At 43.9% G+C, this 13,180-nt stretch overlaps 2 protein-coding genes across 4 annotated transcripts in view; both read left to right on the forward strand.

The window, feature by feature from the left end:
- The window catches only part of CAP2 (cyclase associated actin cytoskeleton regulatory protein 2), a 160,307-nt gene that overhangs the window by 95,654 nt on the left and 51,473 nt on the right, over window positions 1–13,180 (forward strand). The gene's annotated exons all lie outside the window — the stretch shown is intronic.
- Window positions 2,517–3,672, forward strand: LOC108178875 (uncharacterized). Its single transcript, XM_070074309.1, has one exon. The coding sequence runs from the start codon at window positions 2,639–2,641 to the stop codon at window positions 3,215–3,217; it is 579 nt and encodes a 192-aa protein (XP_069930410.1). The 5' UTR covers window positions 2,517–2,638; the 3' UTR covers window positions 3,218–3,672.

Raw genomic sequence — 13,180 nt, forward strand, 5'->3', positions numbered from 1 at the left:
GAGCAAAAATAATTGTATCACCAACCACAGACTGTAGCCATAATCCGAGATAGCCAGCTCACAAACCATTGCTGCTGGCCAGAGTGCATGACTCTGCCTAAACCATGGCCAGAGCAAAACAGCACAGAGCTTACCACTGGCTGACGTTTGGCCTAAAGCACCGGCGGTGTATATGAGAACAGAGCATTGCTGCTTCCACTTTGTGTTGATCCGGATTGGAACTGAGTCATATGGAACCCAGGGACCAATTGCGTATTTATGCATTGCATTGGACTAAATTGGAACCGGATTGTACTGAGCACAGGGACACAGAGCACGTTGATGTGGAGTACTGAGCTGCTGTGAGAAGACACTGACCAGCAGAGACAAACTGAAGAGGGGAGACAGGAAAGGGGCTGAACTGGAGGAGGGGGACCTTAAGGACAAGACAGCTGCACTGCAGGTGATATCAGCGAGGGCTGTGTCCTGGGAAAGCCTGGTCGAGGAGCATCTACATAATATGTCTAAATCTGAACTCCGGCTCTTTCTGCTCAGTCTGCCCCTTCTGCCATGTCCCTTTCTCAGTGGATGGTAAAGTGACTCCAGCCTTCTGGTCACCCAGGTCAGAAATGAAGGCATCGTTCCCAATTCCTCATTTTTTTTTTTTTTTTTTGACAGACACAGTGGACAGTGAGAGAGAGAGACAGAGAGAAAGGTCTTCCTTTGCCGTTGGTTCACCCTCCAATGGCCACTGCGGCTGGCACACCGCGCTGATCCGATGGCAGGAGCCAGGTGCTTCTCCTGGTCTCCCATGGGGTACAGGGTCCAAGGACTTGGGCCATCCTCCACTGCCCTCCCGGGCCACAGCAGAGAGCTAGACAGGAAGAGAAGCAACCAGGACAGAATCCAGCGCCCTGACCGGGACTAGAACCCAGTGTGCTGGCGCCACAAGGCAGAGGATTAGCCTATTGAGCTGCGGCACCAGCCCCTCATTTGCTCTTACGTCACACAACCGATCTGCAGTCCACCTCTTGCTGCAGTCCCCACTGAAGTCACTCTAGCGCCAGCTACCTCCATCTGTCCTCTCTGAATTATTGCAGTCGTCTCAAAAAGGATCTCCTCGCTTCTGCCCTGATGCCCCAGCGGTCTCCTCTGAGTGCAGCAGCCAGGGTTAGCCTTAGAAAAGACACACCATGCATTTCTCTGCTCAGAACCAGGCCAAGGTCCTGTCAGCAGCCTGGCGATCTGTGCCCCCACCCTCCCATTTCCAACACAGCCTCCAGCCCCGCCACTTCCCCTCACTCTCTGCATTGCAGGTCTACCATCTGTTTGCTGTGCCATGAACCCTGAACACCTGTTCCAACCTTGGGATCTTTGCAGGGGCTATTTCTTCTGTCAGAAACCTCTTACCCAGATGTCCACGTGGCTAATGTCGCATCCAGCTATGTCGCTTCCTCAATGAGACCTGTTTGAAATTGAATCCACCATTTCTGTTTCCAGCCTCCCTCATGCAGCTGTAGATTTCCCCCAAGGCTTTTTTTAAAGATTTTATTTAAAATTGAATAGGATAAACTTATTTTTCATCTTGAAGCAGATCCTGAAACTTGTGTGCTATACCATGGAAAGATGAAGGGATTTTGTGGCAGCAGTGATATGCCACTTCTTGAAAGGCAGCTGATTGGATGCTCATGGGATAGAAGAGTAAATATCTCCGAAATATCAACACATTTCTGCAAACCAAAAAAAAAAAAAAAAAGATTTTATTTATTCATTTGAGAGGCAGAGTTACAGACAGACAGAAAGGTCTTCATTCCCCAAATGGCTGCAACAGCTGGAGTTGAGCAGATCCAAAGCCAGGAGCCAGGAGCTTCTTCAGGGTCTCCCATGCAGGTGCAGGAGCCCAAGCACTTGGGCCATCTTCCACTGCTTTTCCAGGCTGTGGCAGAGAGCTGGATCAGAAGAAGAGCAGCCGGGGCCAGAACTGGCGCCCGTATGGGATGCCGGCACTGCAGGCAGAGACTTAACCTGCTGTGTGCCACAGCATCGCCCCCCTGCATGGCTTTGACACCTAACGTGCTACGTGGCGTAGTTATTTGTTATGGTTACTGCTCTTTCGCTGTCTCCTGCTTGGACAGTTTGTTCTATGTGTCAACTTGACTGGGCCAGGGCTGGTGCTGTGGTGACTGGAATCCCATACTGGAATTGGAGTTGGAGTCCCTGCTGCTCCGCTTCCAATCCAGCTTCCTACTAATGCATCTGAGAAGGCAGCAGGTGGTGGCCTCAATGGTTGGGCCCTGCCATCCATATAGTAAACCAGGATGGAATTCGTGGCCCTTGGCTTCAGCCTGGCCCAGACTGATTGTTGTGGGCATTTGGGGAGTGACCCAGCAGGTCAAAGATATCTCTCTCTCTCACTCGCTCTCTGTCATTCTGTCTTTCAAATAAATCTTTTAAAAATTTTTTGACTGGGCCACAAAGTGTCTTCGGTCGAATATTGTTCGGGGTGTTTCTGTGAAGGCATTTTTGGGCGAGATTAACATTTCAATGAGCAGATTTAGTCAAGCACATTGTCTTCTCCCATGTAGGGGCCTCCTCCAGTCTTTTCAAGGCAGAGTTACACAGGTTTCCTCAGTGGTGGGCATTTGGCAGGGTGGTTAAAATGCTGCTTGGGCTTTCCGGAGGTGACGAACAACCTGCTCACACGAATGTGCCTCTCGAAAAGGATCTCCTCTGTCCCTCTCCGGAAGGGAAGAGGGAACACAAGAAGAAGCACCTGGTGCAGAGCCCCAGTTCCTATTTCATGGGTCTGAGGTGCCCAGGATGCGCTCAGATCTCCACGGCTTTCAGCCATGCACAAATGGTAGGTTTGTGTGGTGGCTGCTCCACTGTCATCCACCAACCCAGGGGAGGAAAAGCCAGGCTTTCAGAAGGATGTCCCTTCAGAAGGAAGCAGCACTCAGAGCACCCTGAGTCAAGATGCTGGGAAATCTTCCCAATAAACATATTTTGGATGACGGAAAAGAATGCTGCTTGGGTTGCTTGCATCCTATATCAGGATTTGAGTCCTGCTTCTGCTTTTGAACCAACTGCCTGCCAGTGCCCACCCTCGGAGGCAGCAGATCATGACTCAAGTAGCTGGGTTCCTGCCACCCATATGGGAGACTCATTGGGAGCTCTGGGCTCCTTGCTTCAGCCTGGCTTAACTCTGGCTCTTGCAGGTATTTGGGGAGTAAATTAGTGGATAGAGTTTCTCTGTCTGTCTCTGTCTTTGTCTCTCTGTCTTTCAAATAAAAATAGTTTTTAAAAATTTAAAACATAGATTTCTTTAGTACCTAAGTTCATATGAGAAGTCTTTTAAAAGTTAGTGGAGGGGCCAGCGCTGTGATGTAGTGGGTAAAGCCACTGCTTGCAGTGCCGGCATCCCATGTGGGCACCGGTTCGGGTCCCGGCTGCTCCACTTCCTATCCAGCTCTCTGCTGTGGCCTGGGAAAGCAGTGGAGGATGGCCTGAGTTCTTGGGACCCTGAGGAAGCTCTTGACTCCTGGTTTCAGATCGCAGCCAGTTGGGGAGTGAGCCAGTGGATGGAGGACCTCTCTCTCTCTCTCTCTGCCTCTCCTTCTCTCTCTCTTTGTAACTCTGACTCTCAAATAAATTAATTAAAAAGAAAAATAAAAAGTATATTATGAAAAAAAACTATGCATCAGTTTTTAAAAAAAGAAAGCTAGTGGAAATTGAAAAGATACTTAGGGAGCAGGTGTTTAGCCTACCAGTGAAGATGCCTACATCCCACATTGGAAGTCCTGGGTTCAGTGTCTCACTTCAGCTCCTGACTCCAGCTTCCTGCTAATACACACTCTGAGAAGCAGCAGATGATGTTTCAAACACTTGCATCCCTGTCCCACGCATGGGAGACCTTAACTGAATCCCCAGCTTCCAGCTTCGACCTGACCCAGCCCTTGCTGTTGAAGACATTGGGAGAGTGAGCTACACTCTCTCTCTCTAATAAATGGATTATTTTTTAAAAGTTTATTTTGGGCCGGCGCCACGGTTCAATAGGCTAATCCTCCACCTAGCGGTGCCGGCACACCGGGTTCTAGTCCTGATTGAGGCACCGGATTCTGTCCCGGTTGCCCCTCTTCCAGGCCAGCTCTCTGCTGTGGCCCGGGAGTGCAGTGGAGGATGGCCCAAGTTCTTGGGCCCTGCACCCCATGGGAGACCAGGAGAAGCACCTGGCTCCTGGCTTCGGATCAGCACGGTGCGCCGGCCGCAGCGCGCCAGCCGTGGCAGCCATTGGAGGGTGAACCAATGGTAAAGGAAGACCTTTCTCTCTCTCTCTCTCTCACTATCCACTCTGCCTGTCAAAAAAAAAGTTTATTTTGGTGCAAAAGAAATTTTGAAATCCATGCATAGCTTTTTTCAAGGAGGCATTTTCCATAAGCTTCTTGAAGATCTCTCATATCCAAGAAGAATTATGAGTCCCCAAAGGGAGATGCATGTGCAACATCCTCCCCCTCAACCTCTGTTAGCCAGGAGGAGGCATCGCTGGTGTGGAGCTGCTCACCGCACTGTGGCAGGTGCTGAGTTGGGTGTACCACTCTGGAGAAGAGCAAACAGTGGCATCTTTTGAAGATTGTGCTAGCCTTAAAAGAGAAAGCACATTGCCAGTTACAAGTAATTGGAGCTAAGTACCCAGTAATTACTGTGATTCCAGGCAGTAATGGTTTCTCTACCTTGTGGATGTCTGAAGACTCAGGGGTAAATGTTGAAATTCTATGTATCTGCTAAGTTTGAGATTGAAGCTAAAGATTTCTCAGCTTAACTAAATGAATCTCAGAGAACAGATCTGGCCATCCTTCCATCAGGAGTTCACTGATTCGGGGGAAAGACAACGACTTGGCACGTGCTGTTGACTTGGGCTGGGATTTTTCAGATGAAAGCTTTAACTTAAACAGGTTTACCATGAGAAAGTAGACACAACTGATGAAAACCAGTCCACATGGTGTCTGGCGTGTGGTCAGTGCTCACCCACCATTGGTAGAAAAATAGATGGCAGTTTAGAAAACTTTTTTTCCATTTCAAAGAACTGATTTTTGATCTGTGTATTTAGTCTTAGATTTTATAAAGCTGGTGAATTTAAATGATTTGGACGGTTCTCTCCAGTTTATAACCCTGGGAATTATTAGTGAAGTTGCTGTAGGTTTGACTAAAGCACAGTAAGATCCACTGCTCTTCACTTTTAATGTGCAGAGTCTCATAAAGTAAAATTATAGATGATTATAAAATTCATCATTGTCAGAAGCCAGATGGTACCTCCCAGATAGGGTAAGAGTTAATGTCTTCTCAGCTGAGCCAATAAAATAAACGGAAACAATAACAAAATGCTCGATGAGAGTCTTCTCATTTCTTATTCCTATTGTGGATAACCAAGTTCAGCTTTGATTTTCAACGTAATTTTCCCCTCAAATTTCTGATTTCTCTCTGTAGTCATTTTGTATGCCTCTATCTGTCATTGTCGCTTATTGAGCCATTACTTCCTTCTTTGTATCTCAAATAGACCAGCTCATCCTATGCCCCTGCCATGAACCCAGAATTTTACAGGAACCCATTTATAAAGAGAGTTACAGTAGAGCTTTGTGTGTATCCTATATTCACTTGTCAGCCTTCTCACCATTGCATGAATAGAAAAGATATTTTCTCTGGGCTCTTCTTTGTACCATCGGTGAAAGCATCTATCAGAACAACTATAGTGAAAGCTACAAATCTTAGCCTGAAGGGTCAGTTTATGTTAAGGAATTTTTGTTTGTTTGTTTTTTATTTTTTTTTTCTATCATCTTCCAACCCCTGTTCTTGCACCAAGATTCAGGATACAAGATATTCTAGGGACACAAATTGTTGTGGGTCATTGCATTAAATGTTTAGATTTCCATTGAACTTGACTTTAAAAAAAATTGAAAGCAAAGAGTTACACAGAGAGAGAGAGAGAGAGAGAGCTTCCATTAGCTTCCATTAGCTGGTTCACTCCCCAGAGGACAACAATGGCCAGGATTGGACCAGGCCAAAGCCAGGAACCAGGAACTTCTTCCGGGTCTTCCACATGGGTATGGCGGCCCAAGCACTTGGACCATCTTCTGATGCTTTTCCCCAGACCTTTAGCAGGGAACCAGATAAGAAGTGGAGCAGCCAGGACTCAAACCAGCACCCATATGGTATGCTGGCATTGCAGATGGCAGCTTTATCTGCTATGCCACAATGCCGGCCCTTGAACTTGACTTTTTTATATCACATACCTACCCTCCTGAAAAGTGTCAGGCATTAAGAGATTAGAGAAGACTGTAGCCCACATGTCATGTCAGCAAAACCGTGTTCTTGTTTGGATAAAGAAATGGTTAGTTTTAGAGTAAGCCCTTCCCCAAATAGTGCACTACCAAATCTAGAACTGATGAGAGGTAGAGTTCACACCTGTGAACAGTGGCAAAGACCAAAATAGCGAGTAAGAACTGACTGAGAAATGTCTGTTGCTCATTGGTCCAGTGGCCCCAAAATCCCACATAAACCCTTACAACTTAATGACTGTTATCTGCAGAGGAAGGCAATGACTTCAGAAATGACTCTCAAACTTTTGTAGAAAAGATTTTCCATTAAAAACTTCCAGTTTGCCACAGCAAGTGCACTGCTCTACGTTTATGAGAAAAATAGAACAATTGGACTTCACACATCAGTGCCACCCTGAGGTCTTACCTGCATCATCCCATGTCCCAGACTGCAGGCCATGGCGTGCCCAGTGGCAGAGGAGGAGCTTCATAGTTTAGACCCTGAGCCTCCACACACTACTAAATTCTATTTCATATACATGGGAGCCCATTCGTATTCTCTATACTTTCTGTATGTCTGAAATCATTTAAGAACAAAAACTATTACTGAAAAAAAAATTGTGCTGATGAGAATCATGGGTTGTTGAAAGATTTGAGTTAAAAAATTCAGTAGGATTTTATGCATGTGAAAAGCTTCTCTTTGGGCTGGCAGGACGATGCAGCTCTCTAAAGCACTGAATTCCCTGAGAAGACCAAGTTACCAGATTTTGCTCTAGACTGGGGTGGAGAATGTCCCCCAGGCTGCAGACCGTATAAGGCCTGTAGAATAATTTGGTCTGGCCCTGCGAAGGCACCCACAGGCGGGTCTTGAAATTCAATAAATCTATAACAGGCTAATTTTTAAGTTGATCATTTTGTGTGGCCTGCAAATGATGTTATAAATATCCAAATAGCCCTTGGCAGAAACAAGGTTCCCCACCCCTGCTGTAAATGGATGATTTTTAAGGACTATAATCAGAAGCATTTCAGATCCTTGAGTGCATTTTTAAGAGCTTAGCAACCCTAAAATGAGGCATATATGTGAACTGTAAAATCTTATGAACATATAAAAATATCTTCTGGGAACATAAAAAATATTTGGCCTAGCAGATAAAACACCAGTTAAACAGCCTGTATCTGATACTGGGAGTGCCTGTGTTCAATATCTAGCCCTGCTTCTGTTATTTTATTTGTTTATTTGTTTGTTTGTTTATTTTTATTTGAAAGGTAGAGTTACAGAGAGAGAGAGAGAGAAAGGTCTTCCATCCGCTGGTTCACTCCCCAAATGCCTGTGATGGCCAGAGCTGAGCCATTCTGAAGCCAGGAGCCAGGAGCTTCTTCCTGATCTCCCACGGGGGTGCAGGGGCCCAAGCACTTGAGCCATCTTCCACTGCTTTCCCAGTCCATAAGCAGAGAGCTGAATCTGAAGAGGAGCAGCCGAGACATGAACCAGCACCCATATGAGGTGCCTGTGCTGCAGGCGGAAGCTTAGCCTACTATGCCATAGCCCCAGCCCCTAGCCCTAGTTCTTGACTCCAGCTTCCTGGCTCAAGTAATTTGGTCCTTGCCAGCCATGTGAGACCTCTGCTGAGTTCCTTTTCCTCCCAGCATCAGCCACAGTCAGGATCAATGTGGGCATTTGTAGAGTGAATCAGTGGATGAAAGTATGTTTGTCTCTCTGCCTCTCAAATAAATAAAAGCTAAAGGGAAAAAGAGCTCATGGGAAAATTGAATTAAAATATAAGTTTATTTAAAAAAAATATGTTCCAAGGAATATGTCATTATGCAATGCAATGTCAGCATCATGGCCTCATGTACATTGGTGATACTTGGTGGATTTGTTTATTTAGATTGACTTCTATGACACTTTTGCAAGCACTTTCAATTCTCAAGTTGTCTAAAATGCACAAGCATTTTTGAAAATGTTTCCATGAGGCATATTCTGAAATCTCCTAAATGTTCCTGGACAGTAAAAATGTTTTACATAAAAAGAACATAAAGGGGAAATCTCAGTGGTTGCCCAAAGCAAAAGTAACACAGTTTTACATTTCTGAGGTTTAAAAGCTTGCTTCTGACTTTAAAAATGGTGAAAACAATTGCTTCAATTACTAGAAGGCACCCCAGTGTTATAGTTTTAGATGTAAATGCTATTCCTTACTTGAATGATCTTTGCTTGAGAAAACTTGGTTCTTCTTTGTTTGAATAATTTATTCTGGCAAGCTTTGAATGTGTTTTCCTGAAGTCACTCCCTGATTGGAAGAATGAGGTTAATATTTTCTGATATATGCAAATTCAATAGTACCTATATTATCTTTTTTCTACTTGTGAAGATTTCTTTTTATTTATTTGAAAGGCAGAGTCACAGAGAAAGATCTCCCGTCTGCTGGTTCACTCCCCAAACAGCCACAATGGCCAAGGGTAGGCAAGGCTGTAACCGAGAGCCAGGAGCTTCATCCAGGTTTCCCACAGGGGTGGCAGGGGTCCAGGGATTTGGGCCATCTTCTGTTGCTTTCTCAGGCACATTAACAGGGAACTGGAGAAGAAGTGGAGCAGCCAGGACTTGAACTGGCACCCATATGAAATGCTGGCTTTGCAGGCAGTGGCTTAACCCTCTGTGCCACATCAGCCCCCAATTTTTTTCTGCCTTTGAAGATGCACAGTGGTTAGTAGGTTTTGAAATTTGTCCTGGGGCCGGTGCTGTGGCATAACAGGTAAGGCCGCTGCCTGCCATGTCAGCATCCCATATGGGTGCCAGTTTGAGTCCCAGCTGCTCCACTTCCAATCCAGCTCTGCTATGGTGTGGGAAAGCAGTGGAAGGTGGCTCAAGTGCTTGGGCCCCTGCACCCATGTGGAAGACTCGGAAGAAGCTCCTGGCTCCTGGCTCCTGGCTTCAGATTGGCTCAGCTCTGCCCATTGCGGCCAATTAGGGAATGAACTAGCGGATGGAAGACCTCTCTCTCTCTCTCCCCGCCTTGCCTTCTTTCTGTAACTCTGACCTTCAAAATAAATAAATAAATCTTTAAAAAATAAAATAAAATGAAACTTGTCCTCTGATTACAAAGGAAAAGTGTGTACATGCCAGAATTTAGAATATGTAAAGAAGCCAATAGAATTGAATAAAAATTCTCTGTTAATTCTTTAATACATGTCTCTCTGTGTGTTTGCTAGCTGTATGCTCACACACACACACACACACACACACGTACACAAAAGCAAATCCAAAGGAAGTCAACTGGTAAAACATTGTACAAAAGCATACATAAACCGGGGTAATAATGATAAATATTTTGTAATATGATTTTCTAAGAATATCACTTGATATGATCTTTCTTAGAATTTTAAATGTGGGGAAGATCCAAACATTAAGAAGTTCAAGTTTTACTTTCATGCTTGAATTGTAATGGTAATGCATTTGTAGTGTAAAATTTGCCTTTGAAACCTTCTTCCTAAAATGATAGAATTCTCACAGTACTTGCCAGAAATATGCAAATGGGATTTTATTTGTGCACTTGCTTGTTTTAATTGAACTGCTTGAATTTGGCTCTTAGAATCATTCTTTATGGTTTGAAAAGCCACAATTTAAAGATATTGTTATTTTTAAAGATATCTGTAGTAATTATAGCTAAAGAGAAAAAATGGACACCAGTATCTACCTATACTTGTGTTTTCCCATCTGTGCTTTCCAATGCTTCCCAAAAAATGTATAATAAAGTTATAATAAGAAAAATAGATTATTCAAAAAGAAATAACAATGATGGACCATTTCCCACCTGATGGAGAACCGCATGAGCACTCTGGATTCCAGAAATAACAGTCTTTTTTGGTTTTACTCAATGACACATCTTTGAGGTCAAACTCTCAGAGTTTGTTCCATCTCTTACAAAACAGCATGAGTGGGAATTTGGTTTTCCTTTTAGGGTAAAGTTTCTACAAAGGTTGCTGATAAAACTCTTTCATTTTACTTTCTGCAAAACAATTCAGTTACTTCTGGAGTGAAACTTAGATGAAGCTGATAATGGGGCTCAATTCTTCAACTTTAAAGCAGAAGCTAAGGTCATAAAGACATGGAGTCCTAAAATACTCTCCAAAGCTCAGCACTGCAGCTCAGAGCTCTTGGACGCATTTGCTGAGAACTTGCAGTTGGCTCATGTGTCACCTCCACTTGGGCCATTTTTGCATCCTTTAAAAGGCACAGAATCTTAGGGAGGGGCTCATCCTTGCACGAACCTTGAACATTTCTTGTCTTTCAGAATAAAAGAAACCTGAGGGAAGAGTTGTGAAACTAAGAATAATAGTGATCTTGTTGACATGTATGTGAACTTGAGCAATTTAAAGTCCTTCCAAAGCACACTGTGTTCACTCCACTGGGGGAGAAAGGTGGTCTCCTTCAGTGGAAGATCCTTGTCTACATTTAATCGACATCCATGCAACTCAGCCTAATACATGATTAATAGCTAAACAGGCAGAAGTACCTCTAACCAACAGCCTGCCCATTTGTCCACTTTAACATCCCACACACTGAGCCTTGGCTGATATCACAGGATCCGCTCTGCTGTCCTCTCTGAGTTTGGGTTCCAGCTGTGAAGGTTCAGGATGAACCAGGGAAGATAAGCCTGCTTTAAAGTACAGGAGAAATCTATTGGCACAGAATAGAAGTTGTGTTCTTTATTGGCGTTGTACAAACAGCTGTCGTACTCGGTTCTCCCAGCATTGCTTTCTTTTCTTAAAATGATGACAGTTCTCATGCAATTGCCAAACTAAGGCAAAAGGAAACTTTCTCAATCTTTATGATGCTTTCATCAGATAACCAATATAAAATATCTTCCAGAATACTCTGTCTCTTCAGACTTTAGAGTTTGTTCTTGGGAAGTTAGAGATGAACCAAGATGGCCTTAATAAATCTCCCTAGCATTGTAAATACTTAGTTTCTGCTTCTTGTTCCCTCGAACCAGTTGGCCAAGTGGCACCAACAATTTCAATATTCTGGTCTTTCTCAACTATGCCATTGCATGGAGAATATTATAGCTCAGTAAATTGTTGGAGAAAGTTAGGATGGGAAAATGTATGCCAGACCTTTAATCAGGTGTTGAATTGGGACTGAAAAGAGAGAGATATTTGCTCTCTATAGAGTGAAATTTTAGGGAGAGCATTTAAAAATTACTTTTGGCAGTCATTAAGGAGCAGAAATGGGATAGCGTTGTTTGGGGGTGGGAATCGTTAGATTTTTTTTTTTGATTGGTTTATTGTTAAGGGTTTTGGGAGGGGGAAGAGTTTAGGGAATTTTTTTTCTGTTTTATTTTTGTTTTGCTTTTCCTGAAATGCTCTTAGACCCTTTAATCGTTTGCTAGAGCTGCCATAACAAAGTGCCACAGAAGTGTAAGATCAAGGTGCCAGCAAGGTTGATATCGTCTGAGGCCTCACTCCTTGGCTAGGTGAGGCGTCTGCCTGTGTCCTTACATCATCCTCCCGCTGTGTGTTACCCATGTCCAAAGGTCCTCTTTTTATAAAGACACCAGTCACATTGGATTAATAACATAATCCAATAGTCATTGGATTGGATAATCATTGGATTAAAGTCCATGATAATGACCTCCTTTTAACTTCACTAGTTTTTTTTTTTTTTTTTTTTTTAATCTCCAAATATGGCAACATTGAGGTCCTGGGAGCCGGGGCTTAAGTGTGTGAACCAGGGAGGACACGACACAGACCATAACAACCCTGATTCCTGGTCTTCATGCCAAATCGGTAAGACCTTTGCTTTGTAATGACCAGAAGGGAAGGAGAGAAGGCAGGGAGGTTTTGTGGATTTTTACGAGAACCAGCTAGCTTCTGCAGCAGATCTTTGGTTTCCCTTCCTTCGATATGGAGGATCTAGAAGTCCACTGAGAACTTTGAGAACACTTTGCTTTCCTTCCCTATCTGTTTTTGTTTCCTGCAATTAAAAACAGGTCCTCTGTCCATTTGCAAATCTCAGGAAACTGCTCTCCCTTGTTCACATGTGTGACAGGAGAGAGCTCAGTCGAATGGCCAATCTGACTTTCTAAGTGGCAGCATCTCGCAGCTCACTGGCCATGTGTTGAATGCCCACCATGCTCTGCACCTCTTGCCACATGCAGACACGTCTTCTCATTTGCTCCTCATAACATCCCTGTGGAGTACCCTATGAACCTTGTTTTGCAAGTTAGATCATGGAATCTTGGGCAACTTTGGTGATTAGGTTCAAGTGATTTGTGTAAGCCTAGTTCACTATGGAGAAAGGATTGAACCTAAGCAGTCTCATTCTAGAACCTGAGCTCTTACTGTCTCCACCATGAATTTCCCTAATCTTGTTGGTAGAGAAGAAAACTGCGTGTGAAAAGGCAACCACATTGTTCTCAGTGCTCAATACAGAGAATTGTCTCAAGGCTCCCCAGAAGAGCTAGGTTCCAGCTGCAGATTTGCCAACTCTTGTAAGCTGATCTGGTCTCAGCAAATTATCTTCTGGAGCTTATATCCCTGTATGTAGAATGAGAGAATTGGATTATTTCCATGGTTCTCAAACATGTGGACTGAAAGTCACAAAAAGAAACAATTTTTTTGCAGCCCACTACACACACATACACTGCATAACTGGAACAAGTGCTTCCTGAGATGCTCATCCTTATTATATGTGAATGTCCTCTGATATTTTCTTTTTTGCCAGAAAACTTTAATTTAAGGTATACAAACTTCATGCATTTCATAAATACAAGGTTAGGAACACTGACCACTGTACCCACCCTCTCACCCTTCTTACTCCTCCCTCTCCTATTCCTATTATTTTTTACTAAGACCTATTGTCAGTTAATTTTATACATAAAAGATTAACTCTG

This window comes from Oryctolagus cuniculus, chromosome 5 (genome assembly GCF_964237555.1).
Source record: "Oryctolagus cuniculus chromosome 5, mOryCun1.1, whole genome shotgun sequence".
In the NCBI taxonomy this organism is placed as follows: Eukaryota; Metazoa; Chordata; class Mammalia; order Lagomorpha; family Leporidae; genus Oryctolagus; species Oryctolagus cuniculus.